General features: G+C 34.5%; 1 protein-coding gene across 8 annotated transcripts in view; it reads left to right on the forward strand.

Moving 5' to 3' along the window:
• PPP2R5C (protein phosphatase 2 regulatory subunit B'gamma) overlaps positions 1-17,882 on the forward strand; it is a 63,812-nt gene that overhangs the window by 17,359 nt on the left and 28,571 nt on the right. For 5 of the 8 annotated variants that reach the window (XM_026698506.2, XM_026698509.2, XM_087922205.1 and 2 more), the window contains exon 4: positions 17,571-17,770. In XM_026698506.2, the coding sequence (XP_026554291.1) occupies positions 17,571-17,770 (200 nt within the window). Of the gene's footprint in view, positions 1-4,659; positions 4,863-17,570; positions 17,771-17,882 lie in introns of those variants that run through there. The other 3 variants (XM_026698510.2, XM_026698512.2, XM_087922206.1) reach the window with 3 other exon arrangements.

The following is a 17,882-nucleotide window of genomic DNA, read 5'->3' on the forward strand; positions in this document are numbered from 1 at the left end:
TACCATGGTACATGCTGCATATGAATAGACAGGTGTAGTTCTGCAAACATAGCTGTCCCTTGCTAATTCTCCATAACTATAGTTGACCAGTAGATTACAACATAAGAGAGGTGGAAATTGTTGAAGTATGGATTGTACACTGGAAGAGAATTACACAGAATATTTAGTATTTATGAATAACATTAAATAGTTTTTAAAGGATTCTTAAGTGGAAATTGGAATGAAATAGCGGAAATACAGCATCCTTGAGAGAGAATACAGAAATCTAACCTTAAATAAGAGCATATTGAAATAATTGAAATTTACTCTGTGCCTTAATGGGGAACAGGAGAAGACTGAATAAATTATCCCAGCAAAGAATTCCACAACCTGAATGAAGAGGTTGTCTGCTGTGTACTTATATATAGATAGTCCTCAACTTACAGTCATTCATTTAGTGACTGTTACAAGTTACAACGGCACTTAAAAAAATGACTGTTTTTCACACTTAGAACCATTGCGGCATCCCCATGGTCATGTGATCAAAATTCATGTGCTTAGCAACTGATTCATACTTATGACGGTTGCAGTATCCCAAGGTCAGGTGATCACCTTTTTGCAACCTTCCAACAAGCAGTCAATGGTGAAGCCAGATTCACTTAACAGCCATGTTACTAAGTTAACAACTGCAGTGATTCAGTTTACAAATGAGGCAAGAAAAGTCATAAAATAGGGCAAAACGCACTTAACAAATATTTCACTTAGCAACATAAATTTTGAGCTCAATTGTGGTCATAAGTCAAGAACTACCTGTATGTGGTTGGACACAGAATAAGAACTGTCTAGAAAGACTAATTAAATAAGAGTCATATAGAAAAAAACTGCTTTAAGTCAAAAATGTATCACTGTAGATTTTCTATATTAAAGTCTCCTTTTTATGATCTCTTCTTTTTCCATAGCAATCAACCAGTCAGTTTAAAGAAGTGAATAGCAGGTAAATAGATACAGGAAATCAAATAATCCACAGAAAGTGAAACTTGCAATAGGATGTTACGTTTAGGAACATACTCTTGGGGTTAGTTATAGAGTTCCAGCTCTTGTATGGGGAGAGGATATAAGATATTAAATGAAGATAGCATGGAAGTTGGTAGAAATACAGAGGGAATGCCTAGAAAATGAAAGCAAAAAATGGGGAGAGAGAATGAATGAAATCCTTGTTCCCGAGAATTGAATGAAAAGTAGGGAGAAGTTGCTTTCTCCTCAAGATACTGACCTTTGAAGTTAGCAATGGATGAAGATGAATATGGCTATAACAGAATGTGTATCTTGAATGTAGAACAGTGGTGCCACCTATTCTTGGAAACTATTTCCAGCCAATATGACATTTCTAACTATTTTGCATTTTAAATGTTGGGCCTTGATTTCAAGTATTTTAACTGTTCTAAGTTTCAAAGCATGTTGATATTTATTTCTAAGAAGGGTACAGAACTTATGCATAGAAACTTGCTACATCTCTTCAAAGAAGGCCTAACACTCCAGGACCTAATTTTTATGCTTTTATTTAATGAAGTTAACTATTTATTTAACAGTAGTTTTTTTAGTGCCATTGTGTTTATAAACTTCCTTGCTTCAAAAAGGTAATGTAATACAAGCCAGGTCATTAGCTCTCTTAGCTAGTCCCATAGCTAGGAGAGCCTTTACATAATTTCACATGGTTCGTCAGTTGCACCCTTTCTAGAATCATGAGGTCTTGTGTGCAATCACTCATGACCTGGTCGTCTCTTGGTTGGATTGCTGTAACACGCTGTATGTGGGGCTATCCTTGAAGAATATTTGGAAGCTACAACTCATACAGGATGCACTGGTATGGATAGTTCTGGAGGCCCCTAAGATGTCATATGTAACATCCCTGTTGCTCAATTTGCACCAGTTGCACCAGGTAGATTTTGCCACTCACACCAAGAGAATAGGCTTTTCATGGATCTCATCTGTCAAGTAATTTCGGCTGGTGTAATCCAGGATAAGAGCCTTTTCTGTAGTGGATTCCACCCTTTAGAATTCTGCCAACAGAGGTGAAATCTAGCCTCACCCTCTTCCAGAAGAGGCCTTAAAATCTTGCTTGTTGGGCTGCCTGGGTCCCCACTGGGGGTGCTCTGTGTTGGGGATAGCTGACAGGGTAGAGAGAAGATCTCACCCCATGCTACCTATTTTCTTGATTTTTAGTTTCTGTTTAATACTTGTTAAATTATTTTATATTATCTTTTTACCATTTTGTAAGCCTTCCAGAGTTGCTACAACAGTGATATGAGCAGGATATAAATTTAATAAACAAAATAAATGAGGCCTGTGCACACTTACCTAAATGAATATAAAATTGAACCCTAAACAATAAAATACTAAGAAAGAAAGTATCTTGCAACATTAAATGAATTCCTAAAAATGATACTTATGATGAAATGTGCCTAATCCTTAAGTGATTTTTATAAAATTGCTTTTATGAAGTTAAATGAATGTTATAAGCATATTTTTTCAACATTTAGATTATTATTGATTTGCTTCTGATATAATATCCTATCTTTCCTCCTCCTCCCCGTCGTCTTAAAATTCCCATCAAGTCCTCATCATAGCTAGATCTCTTAGATGTATGATATATATACATAAATACAAGTAGTCCCTAACATGTTCAATAAGCTCTTTGACCTCAGTTAGAATCTTTAGGCCTTGTTGCCTGAAATTGGACCCTAATCAGTTTCACGCTAAAGGCTTTCCTTTGCATCCTAAGCATCCAATGTGCCAGCCCCATGCTAGTGAATTCCTTTTGATGTGTATGCTTACTCTCTTGTAATCTCCTCCTTTACCCATCTTTTAATTTCCTTCTTTGCTAATTATCCCAATGCTGGAATGAGCATTGCAAATGACAGGGGATGGAGGGAAAGATTTTACCTGCCTTCCTTGTAAGTTGAGTTCTGGAAACTTTCCCTGCTATTTGGGCTCATCTGACTGTTTGGGGTTAAAGCCTTCTGATGCTGTAAGTACCGTATTTATCGGCGTATAACACGCACAGGCGTATAACACGCATCTTCATTTTAAGAGGGAAATTTCAGGAAAAAAATAAGGGTGGACATCGGCGTATAACACGCATACATCATTTGCCCCCTATTTTCAGGGGGAAAAAGTGCGTGTTATACGCCGATAAATACGGTATATTCAGGAATGATTTGTCAAGATTTACTACCTTCTGGCATCTCCCTTAGTGTTCTTTGGTATCTATCCTGCAAATTTTAAACTGTCAATACACAAATTAATGGCATATTTTTAAACTGCTATTACTTTCGCTTGCTTATTTACTCCATACCAAGGGAAGGAGAGAACCCCCCCAACCCCAGTTTCCTTCATCTGAAGGCAGTAGCAAAAAGGAAAGGAAAGGTGAAGTAAAATTGTAAACAGTGGCAGTCACGTGATTTCCACTGAGAAACCACTTTGTTGAACAACCAAATTGCCAGAGCCAATTGTAATCGCTGAAGGACAATTCATACAGTCTGATTTGTACATTTTGAAAATGATTTTGAAAACTGCTTCAGAACTCAAGTGAATGCAGTATTTCTTTGCTGTTTACAGGTAGTCATGCAACGCTTGCGCTCCATACAATGAAGCAAAATGTTGTGTAAAACCATGTAATCTAGAGGTTAGATAGGTAAACAAAATATTACCTCAGGCTAATAACATTGAGAGCAGCTTTCCGTAATATTTATAGCAATCTTATTTTCTCAATCATATGCATGCTGTCTTATCTATCTGCCCATATTCATGAAAAGAGAGCCCATTTGTATATAAATTATTTTCTTTCTCCCTCTCTTTAAATTCTGTCTCCTGAGCTTTGCATTATCGAAGAAAATTTTTTTTAAATTCAATTAATGAATTGAATATTAGTTTCTTTTAAATGCTTGATTGTACTAAGTCAAGTATAAAATCAATTGCTCTGTAATAGATAAGCAGAAGACCAACATCAGAAGGGCAAATATGATAAAGAAACAGAATTATTTTTCTCCATGTCCAGAAAAAAAATCAAGTAAAGGTTCCTGAAAAAAAAAAGACAAAAGCAAGCAACATTTGTGTGCTTCCCATGCCATAATTGTTTTTTTAAGAAGTATGAATAAATTCAGTCTAACTGTTGGTTTCAGACTTTTCAAAGAAATTTACATATGTATGTGTATTTTGGGGATGGCAGAAAAAATAAATTTTTTCTGTACAATGTTATAAATTTTTTTGTAAAGCCCTAAAAGTATAGGCATAACATTTGTATGTTTGATGTAAATTTGTATGTTCCTCTCTCATTAGAGAGAGGAAAGAGAAGTGTTTAATATTTATGTCAAATGAAACTAAAGTAGGAACATATTAATCTTCTGAATGTATGAAAAAAATTAATTCTTCATATACTTAAATACATTTATCATGTTATGCTGCTATATTCTGCCTTTTTTGCTTGCATTTTCGAAGAGTGGTTTAGATTTCCATTTACTAATGATGAATAGAAGTATGAGCAAGCTGACAATATACGCGCTGAATGCACAGTGACAGTCACACAGAGAGCTCTTTTCATTTGCGGCTTTCTAGAGTCATTTTAAGTTGATGTAGATAGCCAATCAGCTTTCTCATCTCTGCTGACATCACTAACTAGCCAGTTCCCTCCAGCTGCAGAGAGCTTCGGTTTCTTTTCTTTTTTTTTAAACTAAAATGGAGGCTGGTTTCTTGCCTTAAGGAGTACATGGCTTTCTCTGCTGAAGCCTAAATGTTGACATGCAATAAAACTGGCAACAGAATGGTGGTAGAAGCAGCCAATTCAAATGGGCCGTTCCAGCCTGTGGCTCTTTTACATATTCGAGGTGAGTTATTTGTGTTTGAATGAATTGTAACCTTCTGTGACTAGCTATTGTGATTCTCGGGTAAGGAAAGCAGGAAGTCTTTTGTGGAAGAATCCATTTTTGTTTTGATGCAAATTTATTAAAGTTGAAAAATTAGACAGCAGGTTTTTACTTTATTTTTAAACAATTGAACAATCGGGTGGGCTGCTTGCAATGTTAAACAGGTTTTACGGCTTTTGACCCTAGTGCTCCCCTCCCCTCTTTTAAGCTATGCTGATGTCAAAGGATGTGAAGTCACTATCCCAGAAAACTGTTTGTGAGGAGTGGATGAAAGAGAAGCCAGGACTCTTTAAGTTACATTACAGATTTTCCAGAAAATTGCAGTTCTTTAGGACACAAATAAGTCATAACATACATATTAAAAATGATTTTAGTTCGTATAATGACACTTTATTTATAACCAGCAGTAGAGCTTGTCAAAGTACTGTAAGACACTTTCCATTACATTATCAAAGATGTGTAAAACACACCCAAAGAAACCTGTGCAATTTTGCAATTTGTGCAATTTGTCATTGATAGTGATTTTGAATTCCTGTCTATTACGCTGATTATTAAAAGATGAGGATACATATTGCTATTTTGGAATCTTAGCTACAGAATGCTGCATGTGGCAGAGAGTTACTAAATTTTCTTGAAATTATTTCCCATTTATTCTATTTAAAATACTTCTGAGATTGGTGGTAGCTTTTGAAGATATGAGGCATTGTAATAGTAGTTCTCTGTTATTAATGTATACATTTACAGCATTGATTATAGATTATACTTCCAATTAATTAGAAAAATGTTGTAATTCTAGACTGTTCTCTTTTTGTTCCTTATATTTTTGATGTATTCTGAAAAGGGAAGCTTTTAAAATGCTGGATATAAGATTTATACTGTGGAATTTTAAGAAGTAAATTTACAATTTGAGTTCTGGATATTCTGATTCTAAATTAAATTTTGTATACCCATAATATGGAATGCAAAAGACAGTAATATTTCTGATACTCTGATCTTCAGATTTTAGTTTTTATAATTCATTTTCATGGAAGGATATATGTTTATATGTGATACTGCTGAAGAAAAGTAGTTATTTATGATTACTTATTAATGGCTAATTACAAATTTTAATGTGGTATTTTTAAAAACCTTTGATGTGGGATTTTTATTTAAAATCTGCTACACAGTGTAAAACATTTTTCTAGAAGATAAAGTGTATGGTTGTGCCCCTTCCCTAATAATAAGTTTCAAATACTTAATTTGAATTTCTTTCATATTCACTTAATTCTGTCCACCAAAATATGTGCTATATTGTAATATGACTCTACAATTATAGTTAGCTTACTAAATAATTTTCAACATGTAGAATAATTGCTGCTGCACAAGTAGACCCACCCTCTTCTACTTACAGCACAGAGGTATGACCTCAGATTCTACTCTCTAGTGAGTTTGGGGAGATGAGATGGCTACGTAACAGAGGGAGCATGGACACTGCTTGCAGCAAATGGATACAATTGGATTTCATCCACAGGTTGAAGTTAGCTGAACTAACCAAAATGCCGATATGAGATTAAAAAGATGATCAAATTGCTGTCCAGGGAAAACGCTTCATTTTTATTACCCAACTGCAGAGAAATTACTTTCTTTAAAACAAATAAGCTAAAAAATTAGATATTAGAAATATGGTTTATTGACTCAAAAACTCTTTATTGTTTCCTGTTTTTACCTGGTATATCTTACCATGTATTATGTAAATAAAATGTTTAACATAGAAAAGATCTTGTTACAAGCTTGTCACTTGTCACTAACAATTTTGTTCTGTAGTAACAGAATGGTTAACAGACAGATAAAAACATATTATAAAATAAGGAATCTTGTAGAATTTTGTGGATTGCTTTAAATGGGTGCCTTGCAATAGTACATTTTAGGCAGGGATGGGATCTGACCAGTATAACTACCAGTTCTGTTGCTCTGCGGCGCACATGTGTGCGCAACTTACGATCTGAGCTGCCCGGACAGCTGAGCAGCGCTGCGTGCAAGTGCGCAGCGGTTGAAAAAGCACCTTTTCCTGCTTTTTCAACCGCAGCTGTGTTGTGCAAAGCAGCTGCGGTTGAAAACGTAGGAAATAAAGGTCGGGTAAGAGCCAGGACCAGCGGGCGGGCCACAATAGCAGCAGACATAGAACCAGTTTTATGTGTGCTCTCTGTTTGCTGCTTTTCATAACAACCAGTTCTACAGAAGTGGACAGAACCGGTAGAATCCCACCCCTGATTTTAGGATTGGTAACTTTAGAAGCAAACCCTGTATCTGCTCTGGATCTATTCTAGATAGATCCAATCCTCATGTAGATTTTCAGTGTGTGTACAGGGATAGAGGGAGAAAACAAAATAGTTGAAAATGCTGTTCTTTTAGGAGATAAACATCACTGGTACATTTTGTATGATTTCTCTGATGTTGTTTCTGCTATATTATGATAATATCTACTGTTAATTAAGATTAATAGGATTTAATATATTAGAAGGACACTTGGGTTATAGCTGTGTAAATAGGCATAGTTTAGAGAGCTATCAAGCCACTATAGTTATTGCTTGAAAGAAGGAGGAAAAGCTTTTCTTTAAAACTTCCCATTTTGGAAAAAAAAGTCCTGTAGAAATGTTTATTCACTCCGGGGCAAAAAAGTACTTATTATTAGGCTGGTATTTAAAGTAGACGCTTGGCAATCCTAGCTACTGAGAATCAATCTGCTTTCATATAGTTTTTTCAGTATAGTTTTTTAAATTCTTCCTCATCAAATATTTCCTCTTTTTTTACAGAAAAACTTTTTCGTGATTGATTTCAAGTTGACTATGATTATCTTCTTATTTTATATAAAATGCAGTACATTCAGACTCCATACACAAACTATTCATATGCTTAATGTTACTGAATTCTGATTTCTGTCAAGCTGTGGCTGTCCTATGCCTCTCTCCATTCCAAAGTAACACACTTTTAAACAAAAATACATTTTTGAATGAATGGAACTCTATAAAGTAAAATACAAAAATAAGCATCTGAAATCCATAGTTGGCAATAGCTTATAATAGAAAAAACACAAATGGCACAAAAAGGGTACAGATTATCAAGTTTTTTAGAATTCCTCATGAAATAAAAAAGACTATTGGTAGCTTTATCTCTGTGTAGAGTAAGGCTCTCTGGGAGTAAAATGCATGCACAGATACACGCACACACACAGTCACATTTAACAATTGAAATGTAAACACATAGTTCAAATATATATTTAACAAGATTGATGAAGATTACTATATGTGTAGGAAGTAGAGTGGGGAAAATGTCTTATTCCTAGTTGCTTACAGAGGATTGATATTGATTAAACTGCTAGTCATTTATCAGTTTGTGCTAACTTCAGCTGTAGAATAGTCTATATCAATGAGCTTGCTGATCTGCATTGAAAAGGAGTTTAATAAGCAATGTGTGTGATGGAATATTAATTGGGGAATAAAGATGAAATGTGTCCCTACAGTGATGGCAATTTAAAAATAAAAAACTATATGCTACATAAAAAGCATTCACATGACATTGGAAAATGAGGGATTTAAGTATTAAAAATATAAATATGAATGTTTCCAAAATTGTTATATGGTATTGAAATTCGTTTACTGTAAATTACAATTTGATGTTTTTATAAAATACTGTACAATACAAGAATTCTTAATAGATTCAATTTTTGCTTTGAATATCAGGTGTTAAATTCTGTACATGTTTTAATAAAATAATTTATCATTATTATTAAAATGGGAAATAAATCAGCTTTAGGTGGTCAGTTTTTATTAGGTATACTAGTTTTTTATATGTTCAACTAAGGAGTGAATAGTGCAAGAGTGAAAGTTGCTAACAAAACTTATTTACATAGGATGGTGCAGTCAGAAAGTAATTGCAAACAGTTTGCACTGCAGATAAAGGTGTTCCATTAAGAGAGAGAGTGTGTGTGTGTGTGTGTGTTACATGGGTTTGGTTGTATACATGTTTGGCCTTGGCCAGACAATCATTACCATGTGGGATGGTTAAAAAAGATCATGCATATTCTCTCCCTCCCTCGCTCCCAATCATGATAACCAAGGAAAAATTAAGACAGATATCATTCTATGATTGATCATTAGGCCAATTCTTTTGAAGGTAGGATAGTAAACTGGCAACAAGGCCAGCTCACCGAACAGAGGTATTACATAGGCATACCAGTTGAAGCTTTCAGGTGGTCTTCAAGGAGAGGTCTATGTGGTAGTCTATGTGGTATCCATGAAGTGACCTTCAGTATCTATCTAGGGAACTTCCTCAGTGTAGGAGAGAGTGCAACTGGTGTACCAGATGAAACTGAACAAGTGTCTTCCTGGCCACAGCTGACACCTGCTCATTGAGCAGAACTGTTAGTTCAGAAAGACACCCAGATAATGCTCCACTCTTGAAAGGAGAAGTCGTATTCCATCCAGGATTAAAGATGGAATATCCCAAATATGGGTGGCCCAACTACCCATAAGCTGCTCAGTCTTAGGAGAACTAGGTCGGAGAAGAGTCCTGCCCATCCACATCCTCTCATAGGCTTAAGGTATTGAGACAGAAAATTTCATGGTCTCACTCTCTCTCCCCCTGTTTTTTGATAATAACAAATGTGACTTTAATTTTGCTAATATTAATTTTAAAGATTATTGCTAAAATATATTTTTATCTAAATGCATATTTTAGATAGAGAATATTTTGAGATTGGCAAAAAGTTGTGATATAATTTAGAATACGCAGGTAGTGCTGAATTTATTGGTGTGATATTATGTAAAATTGCAGAGAAACATTCATTGCATTATGATTTGATAAGACAGTTTAATTAAAAGTAATGTTCCCAATAATATAAATTGCCAATAGACAGCAGTACGGATGCTCTTAAAGCTTCAGCATCTATTCTTTCACTTCAGTTGGGAAGTTGCTGTGAGAAAAAGTAAATTCAGGTAATGAAAAAAGCTTTTTTCAATGATTGTTTTGATGTATTAATCAAAACAATTTAATTTATTTACTTTAATAAATAAAAATATATTGAAGTAGTTTTCATTCATTTCCCATGGTATGCAACTTTCGTAGAACAGAGTTCCACCTGTAGAATCATAGTATTAGAAGAGGCCACTTATGCCATTAAATCCAACCCATGTGCAAGAATGGAAATTGAAATCAACTCAACAGGTAGTTGCTCAGTTTTTGTTTAAATACGTTTGGCGAATAGGAGCTTACTAATATGCTTAGTAATTGGTTAAACTATCAAACTGTTCTTATTATTAGGAATATTAAACTAGTATCGTTTTTGTAACTTGACCATTCTTTGCCATAAGCTCTCAGACAATAGAAAACAGATTTTTATGGTATCCCTTTGGGTATTTGTGGGGGAAAGTGCAGTCTAACAGTCATAAATTATCAGAAATAAACAATATTCCCAGTTTAATTTCTGCTTTCAAAACTGTTTTGCATTCCTTATTAGACTCTTTTTAATAATAATGTTATTAAACATAGTTAAACAGATGAAAAAGAGATACTGAAAGCTCCCTTTTGAACAGAGACTGTGTCTGTGTGGTTGAGGACTAACTGAAACAATGGAATGTGTTACTTCATATTGTCCTATCTATGCAGATGCTTACCAGGTATTATTGTCTCCATTACTTACTAAAAATTCTGGTCGTTCTGACTTGTTTTATCTTAAGTTGTTATTATCAGATCAATCTGATTTTATTTATTTGACTATAAGTAATATTCTATAGCAGAATTCCCTAACCTTTCTGATTTTGCAGACTTATGGGGGGGAGGGGAATATTTCTGCGCAAGGAATGGGCAAGCATGCGCAAAGCTCCATTTGCACAAGCAGCAGGCACACATGCCTGCAAATGGACCATGCATGCATGCCTGCCACTCATGCAAATGGGGGTACACGCTCGCCACTTCAGGAGGCCGATTTTGAACAGCTCACAGCCTGGTAGTGGGCTGGGGACCCCTGTTCTACAATTTGCACATTATGCTATAGTATCTCTTCTAAGTTTCTTGGATAATTTAGAATTACAATTCATTTTCTTTTTTATCCTAATTATTTTATTGTTTTATTTATTGCTCAATGACTAAACAAAAATTGATTGATTGATTGACAGACAGATAAAAACTAATATAGAGTACAAAAATTAAAAGTATTAAAATAGAAAATGCACAGAAAAAGCAAAATTGTAGAAAGAAAATTAGAGCTGTGGTGACACAGTGGTTAGAATGCAGTTTGATTATCACTCTTAAAATTGAATCAGCCTTCCATCCTTCCAAGATTGGTAAAATGAGGATCCAGATTGTTGGGGGCAATATGCTGACTCTAAAAACCACTTAGAGAGAGCTGTAAAGCACTAAATATAGAAATATATATCAAAGAAATATATAAAGTAAAAGAAATTATACAGCAAAGAAAATGAAAATAAATAGATATGCCATCCAGCTCATACTGTGCTTATAGGATGTTTCAGGGTACTTTTATCAAACATTTTGCTGAATTCAAAATGCATTATGTCCACAGCTTTTCTACAATTTGCTAAGGAAGTTATCCAATCAAAATGAAATAAGGCTTGACCAGCAAAATCCTATCTTCATATTGTTTTCAAGACGCTTACACATCAATCACTTTGCAAATTGCTCAACATATTATTCATGCTCATTTCATTACATGCATATTTGTTATTTCAAGTTATTGGGCTATTAAGTCTTGGTTTAGAGTTAGACTTCTAGAATTGATCAATAATTACTAAATGTTATATTGAGGATAGGTATTGTAATTTATTAGGTATTTATTGAGATTGATTATATTCTCCCACAGATTATGTTTTGTAAAGGCTTTTTAATAGTTATTAATGGATTAATGGCCTTTCATTGTTACGAGTTAGGTTATTTTTAATTTTTGTTTGTTTAACTCTGTAACCTATCCAAAGTCACTTATATGAAATGGGTGGCTATATAAATCAATAAATCAATAAATCAATATTTATTATATGTTAGATATTCTTAGGCTTTCCTTGTGGTGGCTCATTAAAATAATTAGATATGATCCTGCTTAGCTTCCAAGGCTACATGGGGTCAGACAGGGGTTCATCAGTTGAGGTGGAATGGCTTTAAAAAATTGGTCTGAGTTGCAAGCCTTTTAAAATTCTTAGATGATTTTTTGCCCATGATCTGTTAAATAAGAAATAAATGATAGCTTTTGTTACATTGTATATTAAACTGTTATAGTTTTTGTGATTTTTTTTTAAAATCACAATAGCCTAATAGTTTATTGCTAGTTATTCTCTTTGTTTTTGGGAAATCACTAAAGATTAGTTCCTATACCAATCCAGTTAGTTTACTTTCAAAAAGCAAGCCATTGTACCAGTACCATTCTGTCATGTAAAAGAGATCCTTCTCAATATTTCTTATTGGAGAACTACATGCTTTTACAATTCTAACGTAAGAAATGAAAATGGTTTTCTTATTTTATACATCTTATTATTTCGATGCTGATAGGCCACAGAAACATTTTGAAACAATATTGCCACAAGTTAGTACAAATACAAACATGTCCTTTTTTCCACAAGTTCTCCCATGTTCTATTCATTAGTAGTCATCTTCCATTTTCTTCCATTTAAAAACAATACAACCATCAGGTGGTAGCAACTTTGGATAATGCAGAAATATTTTTTCCTAACTAAATTGATACAAATTGAAAAGTATTTAGTGTATTTTAAAAATTGTTTATTAATCCATGTATAGAATAAAGTGTCCATGGAGAGGATAGGAGAGCCAATTTGGTATAGTGGTTAAAGAATCATGATAGAAACTGGAGACTGTGAGTTTGCCTTGCCTTAGTTACAAAGCCAGCTGAATAGCTTTGGGCCATTCATTCTCTCAGCCATAAGAAGGAGGCAATGGCAAACCACTTCCAAAATCTTGTAAAGAAATCTGCAGGCACTTGTCCAGGCAATGTACAGACTCTTCCAAATAAACCACTGAACAATACTTTCCCAATATTTTTATTTTACTATGAAATAATGAAGGATTAAGAGGCTTTCTTGGGAGTAAAGTCAATGCTGATAAATGTCATATTTTCCTACAATACCAGCTTTTCATTTAAAATTAATAATAAAAGTTAGATGTTATACAAAACTTCCTTTACAAAAAGTTGTATACTGTCAACATTGCTGTGACTTTGTTAATGAAAAATTCAGAAATCTATAAGATTGCTGTTTTCTTAACTGCCTTGTGGATAATTTACATAATGTATTTAGTTAATTTAGTGTGCCTATCTCTATCTGAAAGTAAGCTAAGGTTGATATTATTAACAATTGTTAAATGCCCATTATCCTTAACCATGTATTGAAACTTGATATTCAGTTCCCAACAATATATATTCCAACCATTTGGATTTTAAAATCATATGGCAGCATGGTTTGTGGTATATGTTTTATATTCTGATGGGAATAGAAGCTGGGGTCCACAATTCCAACATAATGGGCTAAAGTGGAAGTGGAAAAATCTTAGAAGAAGGTAATGGAAAATCACTTCCATAATATTGGCAATAAAACCACATAACTGGAGTTACTTGGAGCTGAACTCAACTCATTGGAATCTTTATTTTTCACTTTTTGCTACATATACAATTCTTTTAAAAGACAGTGCTGGCTCTACCACTGTCTTTTAGTGATTAACCTGAAATCCTTACTTAAAATGGGACAATGAGGATTATTCGATATCATTTACACAGAATCTGATGCAACTATTATAATTCTTTGAAAATTAGTAAACATTTATTCAATTTTCGTCATTCAGTCCGATATAAGAAGATCATCAGTTATATTTTGATTGTGTATGCTCAGGAGTACACCGATGGCAAGATAGTCAAACACATGAAAGAAGCATGACATAGCAGCCCTTTTGTATGTGTGATATGATATCACATATATAATTGAAAGGGTAGGATTGATGGCACAATGTATGTTTTTGTCAACCTGGCAAAAGCAGTAAATCCTGAAAACACTGCTGAGTGGTCATTTTTTCTACCCTTTTTGCCATATAGTTAGTTGTTTAAAGAAAACATTTATTTGCGGAGTGATGTTTTTAATTAATATTAAATTAGAGCATCTTGTATACAGATGCTGTACAATAGAAGTTATTCTGGGAATATAAATTTATTCATAATAGACAGCCACAAGTACATTAACAAAGAATAATGTATGGTACAGTAAATCTGATCTACTAATTAATGTTCCATGATTATGTTTTATTATAATTGACAGCATTGCCCTATAGTTTTTATATTTTCTCAAACTGAATATGCAAACTCAATTTTAGCCATTTATGTTACAAAAATAATATTTGCATTAAGCAATGTTTGGAAAGATGTGAAAAAAACACTGTTAATTTCATTTTAAATTTCTGTAAAATAAAGTTGATCATTTTGTCTAAACCTAGATTATTTGATCAAAATATATAGAATAAAATCACAGTGGGTTCACACAACAAGCTAGGCTAAACCAAATCAACAATACAATTTAAAGTGATATGTTAATACTAGTTTCTCTTTATATTTAGGGATCTCAGAGCAAGCCAGTTGTCATAAGAATGGTATTCTATTCATAAATAGCTATCATTTAGCACCTTCTCTGTGATTACCAAACTCTTTGCTATCACTGGTCTCCTAGTAACAATGACGAAAGCAGCAACTGAATTTGACTTAGCATTGTATCTCTACTTGTCTGTGTTCCTATGTTAAGTTAGTCTTGGACACTTTAAGCCACATCAAATAACTAAAATCTGAACATACAATAAAAAAACCCTTTAATGTAATGTTTAATTGACTTTTAAATATTTAATCACTTAATATTAATCTTAAATAATCAGTTACCCACTATAGTTTTGTCTTCTATTTATGCTTGAAGCTGTCAGCATAGGAAATATATTTCCTGCAGTTTTAAGAAAATGTTTTCTTTCAAATCTTTTCATTTCAAGCATGCAAAGCAGAATAGAATCTTCATGTTTACTTCTTATTAATATATTCTTATACAATAATTATCTGTAATGACTTATTTAAAGTCCTATTCGTGACTTTATTTAAAAGTAATGTAAGGGTATATTGTAAAAAATGTTTTATTTATTGGAATAAATTAGTCAATTGTGTTTGAGTACAAATTTCTATAAATGTCAGTTGTATAAAAATATTTTCCTAGCTTTTTAAAAAAGAAATAGATCAAAAGCCTTAGGAATTCCTTTGAGGAAGTTTTTGCAAATGTATTAGTAGTATACTTTTTTTTCTGATCTCCCTTCAAAAAAATAATGTTTATACAAACTATCCTTGTAGTTCCAAGATGCATTAGGAATACTGCCATGGCTAGAGAGAAGCTTGGTTTCCATAAATGCCAGAGCCTTGTATTATCTCATTAATTTTTGGTTAACATTATTTTTTCCCTTTGGGCCTAGTCTGAATGGTTCTCAAATACCATTTTAAATCAACTTGGCTTAACAAGATTTTAGAATCCATGTCTTTTACTGGAGACTCTTTGCCCATTACAATTTGAAAATGCCAGGAATTATCTTAAGCAGTATAGACAGGATATTGATTTCCAAGCTAGTCCAAGTCTAACATTCAGTCTTCCCAATCTCTGGATTTTTATCAAATTGGCATGTGCCATCATCTTATCACTCCTCCATTCTAATTCTGAAATTTTACCAGGCCTTCACAATAGCCAGGCTGAATGCATTACTTTCCATACTCCCATGGGGGCTTTTAAAAAACATCTCTGTACATCAGTGCCTATTACCACATAGGAACACTCAGGTGACCCTGATGACATAGATAAACCTCCAGGTGACCTTAATGAACCCTGAAAGAATGCACATGTCCAGCTGCCTGCAAAGAATAGATAACCTTCCATTCGCCACCATCCAATCAGAGCTGAAAATGCTTCTTGGTTGAGAAGCAAAATGTCTTCAAAGAAAAAACAGAAACTCCAGTTGCCTCTTGAAAAAAAGCACTTTTGGGACAACCATGACCTGAATGACTGAGAATCTCCATAGACACATAGGAACAACTCCATGGAGCCCCTGAACCACATATTCTTTTGTTCTTTTTTTTCCCCAGAGAATGTCAGGTGGCATTTTTATTCTAAATAAATACCTGCCAGAGACTACAATGCTTATGTCTTGTTGTTGTTTCTTCTTCTTTCTCCTCCTCCTCTTTTTCTTCTTCTTTTTCCTCCCTCGTCCTCCTGATACTTTAGCATCACGTTTGAGTGATGTATGGCAACTAAAACAACAGCAACTCCATTTTTCTTCCATGTATATAACAGATCATCATGGCTAAAGTTCTGTAACTTTGCCATAGCATTTTGCAGCTGGTTTCAGTGAAAGTCCTAAAATTTTGTTAGTGGGGACATAATAGCAGTAGTCTAGTATTTGAGAGGCTGCCACAAAGAGGAAGCGGTCAATTTATTTTCCAAAGTACCAGAGGGCAGGACAAGAAGCAATGGATGAAAGCTAATCAAGGAAAGAAGCAGCCTGGAATTAAGGAGAAACTTCCAGAGGACAATTAACCAGTGGAACAGCTTTCAAAAGTTGTGGGTGTTTAATCACTGGAGGTTTTAAAGAAGAGATTAGACAGTTGCTTGTCTGAAATGGTATAGGGCTGTGATGGCGAACCTGTGGCACACATGCCACAGGTGGCACGCAGAGCCATTTGTGCCGGCGCATGAGCTGCAGGCAAACTTACGTCACTGGGCATGCACATGCCTCACAGCTGATTTTTGACTGTTTTGAGGCCTTTTTTGGCCTCCCAAAGGCTTGAGGAAGGCTTCTGCAGGCTTTGCAGGTCGAAAACTAGCCCCATTTTGTCACTTCCTGTTTTCCCAAAAGTGACGGAACAGGGCTAGTTTTCGGCCTGCAAAGCCTGCAGAAGCCTTCCTCAAGCCTTTGGAAGGCCGAAAAAGGCCTCAAACCAGCCGAAAATCAGCTGTGAGGCGCAATGCAGGTGACGGGGAGGCGGGGGTGGGTGGAGATTATGCGTGCATGCATAGGAGGAGGCATGGGGTGCACATTTCCTTCTGGGTGCTGGCACCTAAGTGCGAGCGTGCAAGCGCGCGCACAATTTTTGGCATAGGAGCCCAAAAAGGTTAGCCACCACTGATATAGGGTCTCCTGCTTGATCAGGAGGCTGGACTAGAAGACCGTCAAGATCCCTTCCAGCTCTATTCTGATAGACATTGTTTTGCCAACTCTCTGTTGAGTACAGTCCTTTCAGAGGGAACATGCTGAGTTTTGACAGATGCATATAAAACAGTCAATGCAGTTTTTATGGATATGAGAGTGTTCTATATGATCAGTATAACAAATACCAACTTCTAGGTCAGGTAAAAGAATTTTAAATTGGGGGGGGCATCAAATTTCAGGTGATATATACTGTAAATGATGGATATTTCATCTATTACTAAATTAGTTGGAATTAGAGGAATAAACCCAGGGAAAGAGAACTATGGTGTATATTTATAAGCATTAAACAAAATGTCAATGGTTGAATCAGTTTGTCTTCAGTAAATCTTGTTGTAATATTCACTATAATGCAAAGATTTATAAGTAAAAGAAGTATAACAATTTTAAAAATCTTTTCAGATGTTCCCCCCGCTGAGCAAGAAAAGCTTTTTATTCAGAAATTGCGACAATGTTGTGTCCTTTTTGACTTCGTTTCTGATCCACTAAGTGACCTGAAATGGAAAGAAGTAAAGCGAGCAGCTTTAAGTGAAATGGTAGAGTACATCACACATAATCGCAATGTAATTACTGAGCCTATTTACCCAGAAGTAGTACATATGGTAAGTTATTTAAACTTAAACATTTTTTAAAACCCTTTCTTTTGAATTATTCTGCTAAACAAATTTCTCACGTGTAACAATAACAGAAGAGGCTTGGCTTTTGGAAGCATAT

Source organism: Pseudonaja textilis, chromosome 1 (assembly GCF_049901715.1).
Source record: "Pseudonaja textilis isolate UNSWEBS1 chromosome 1, rPseTex1.2, whole genome shotgun sequence".
In the NCBI taxonomy this organism is placed as follows: Eukaryota; Metazoa; Chordata; class Lepidosauria; order Squamata; family Elapidae; genus Pseudonaja; species Pseudonaja textilis.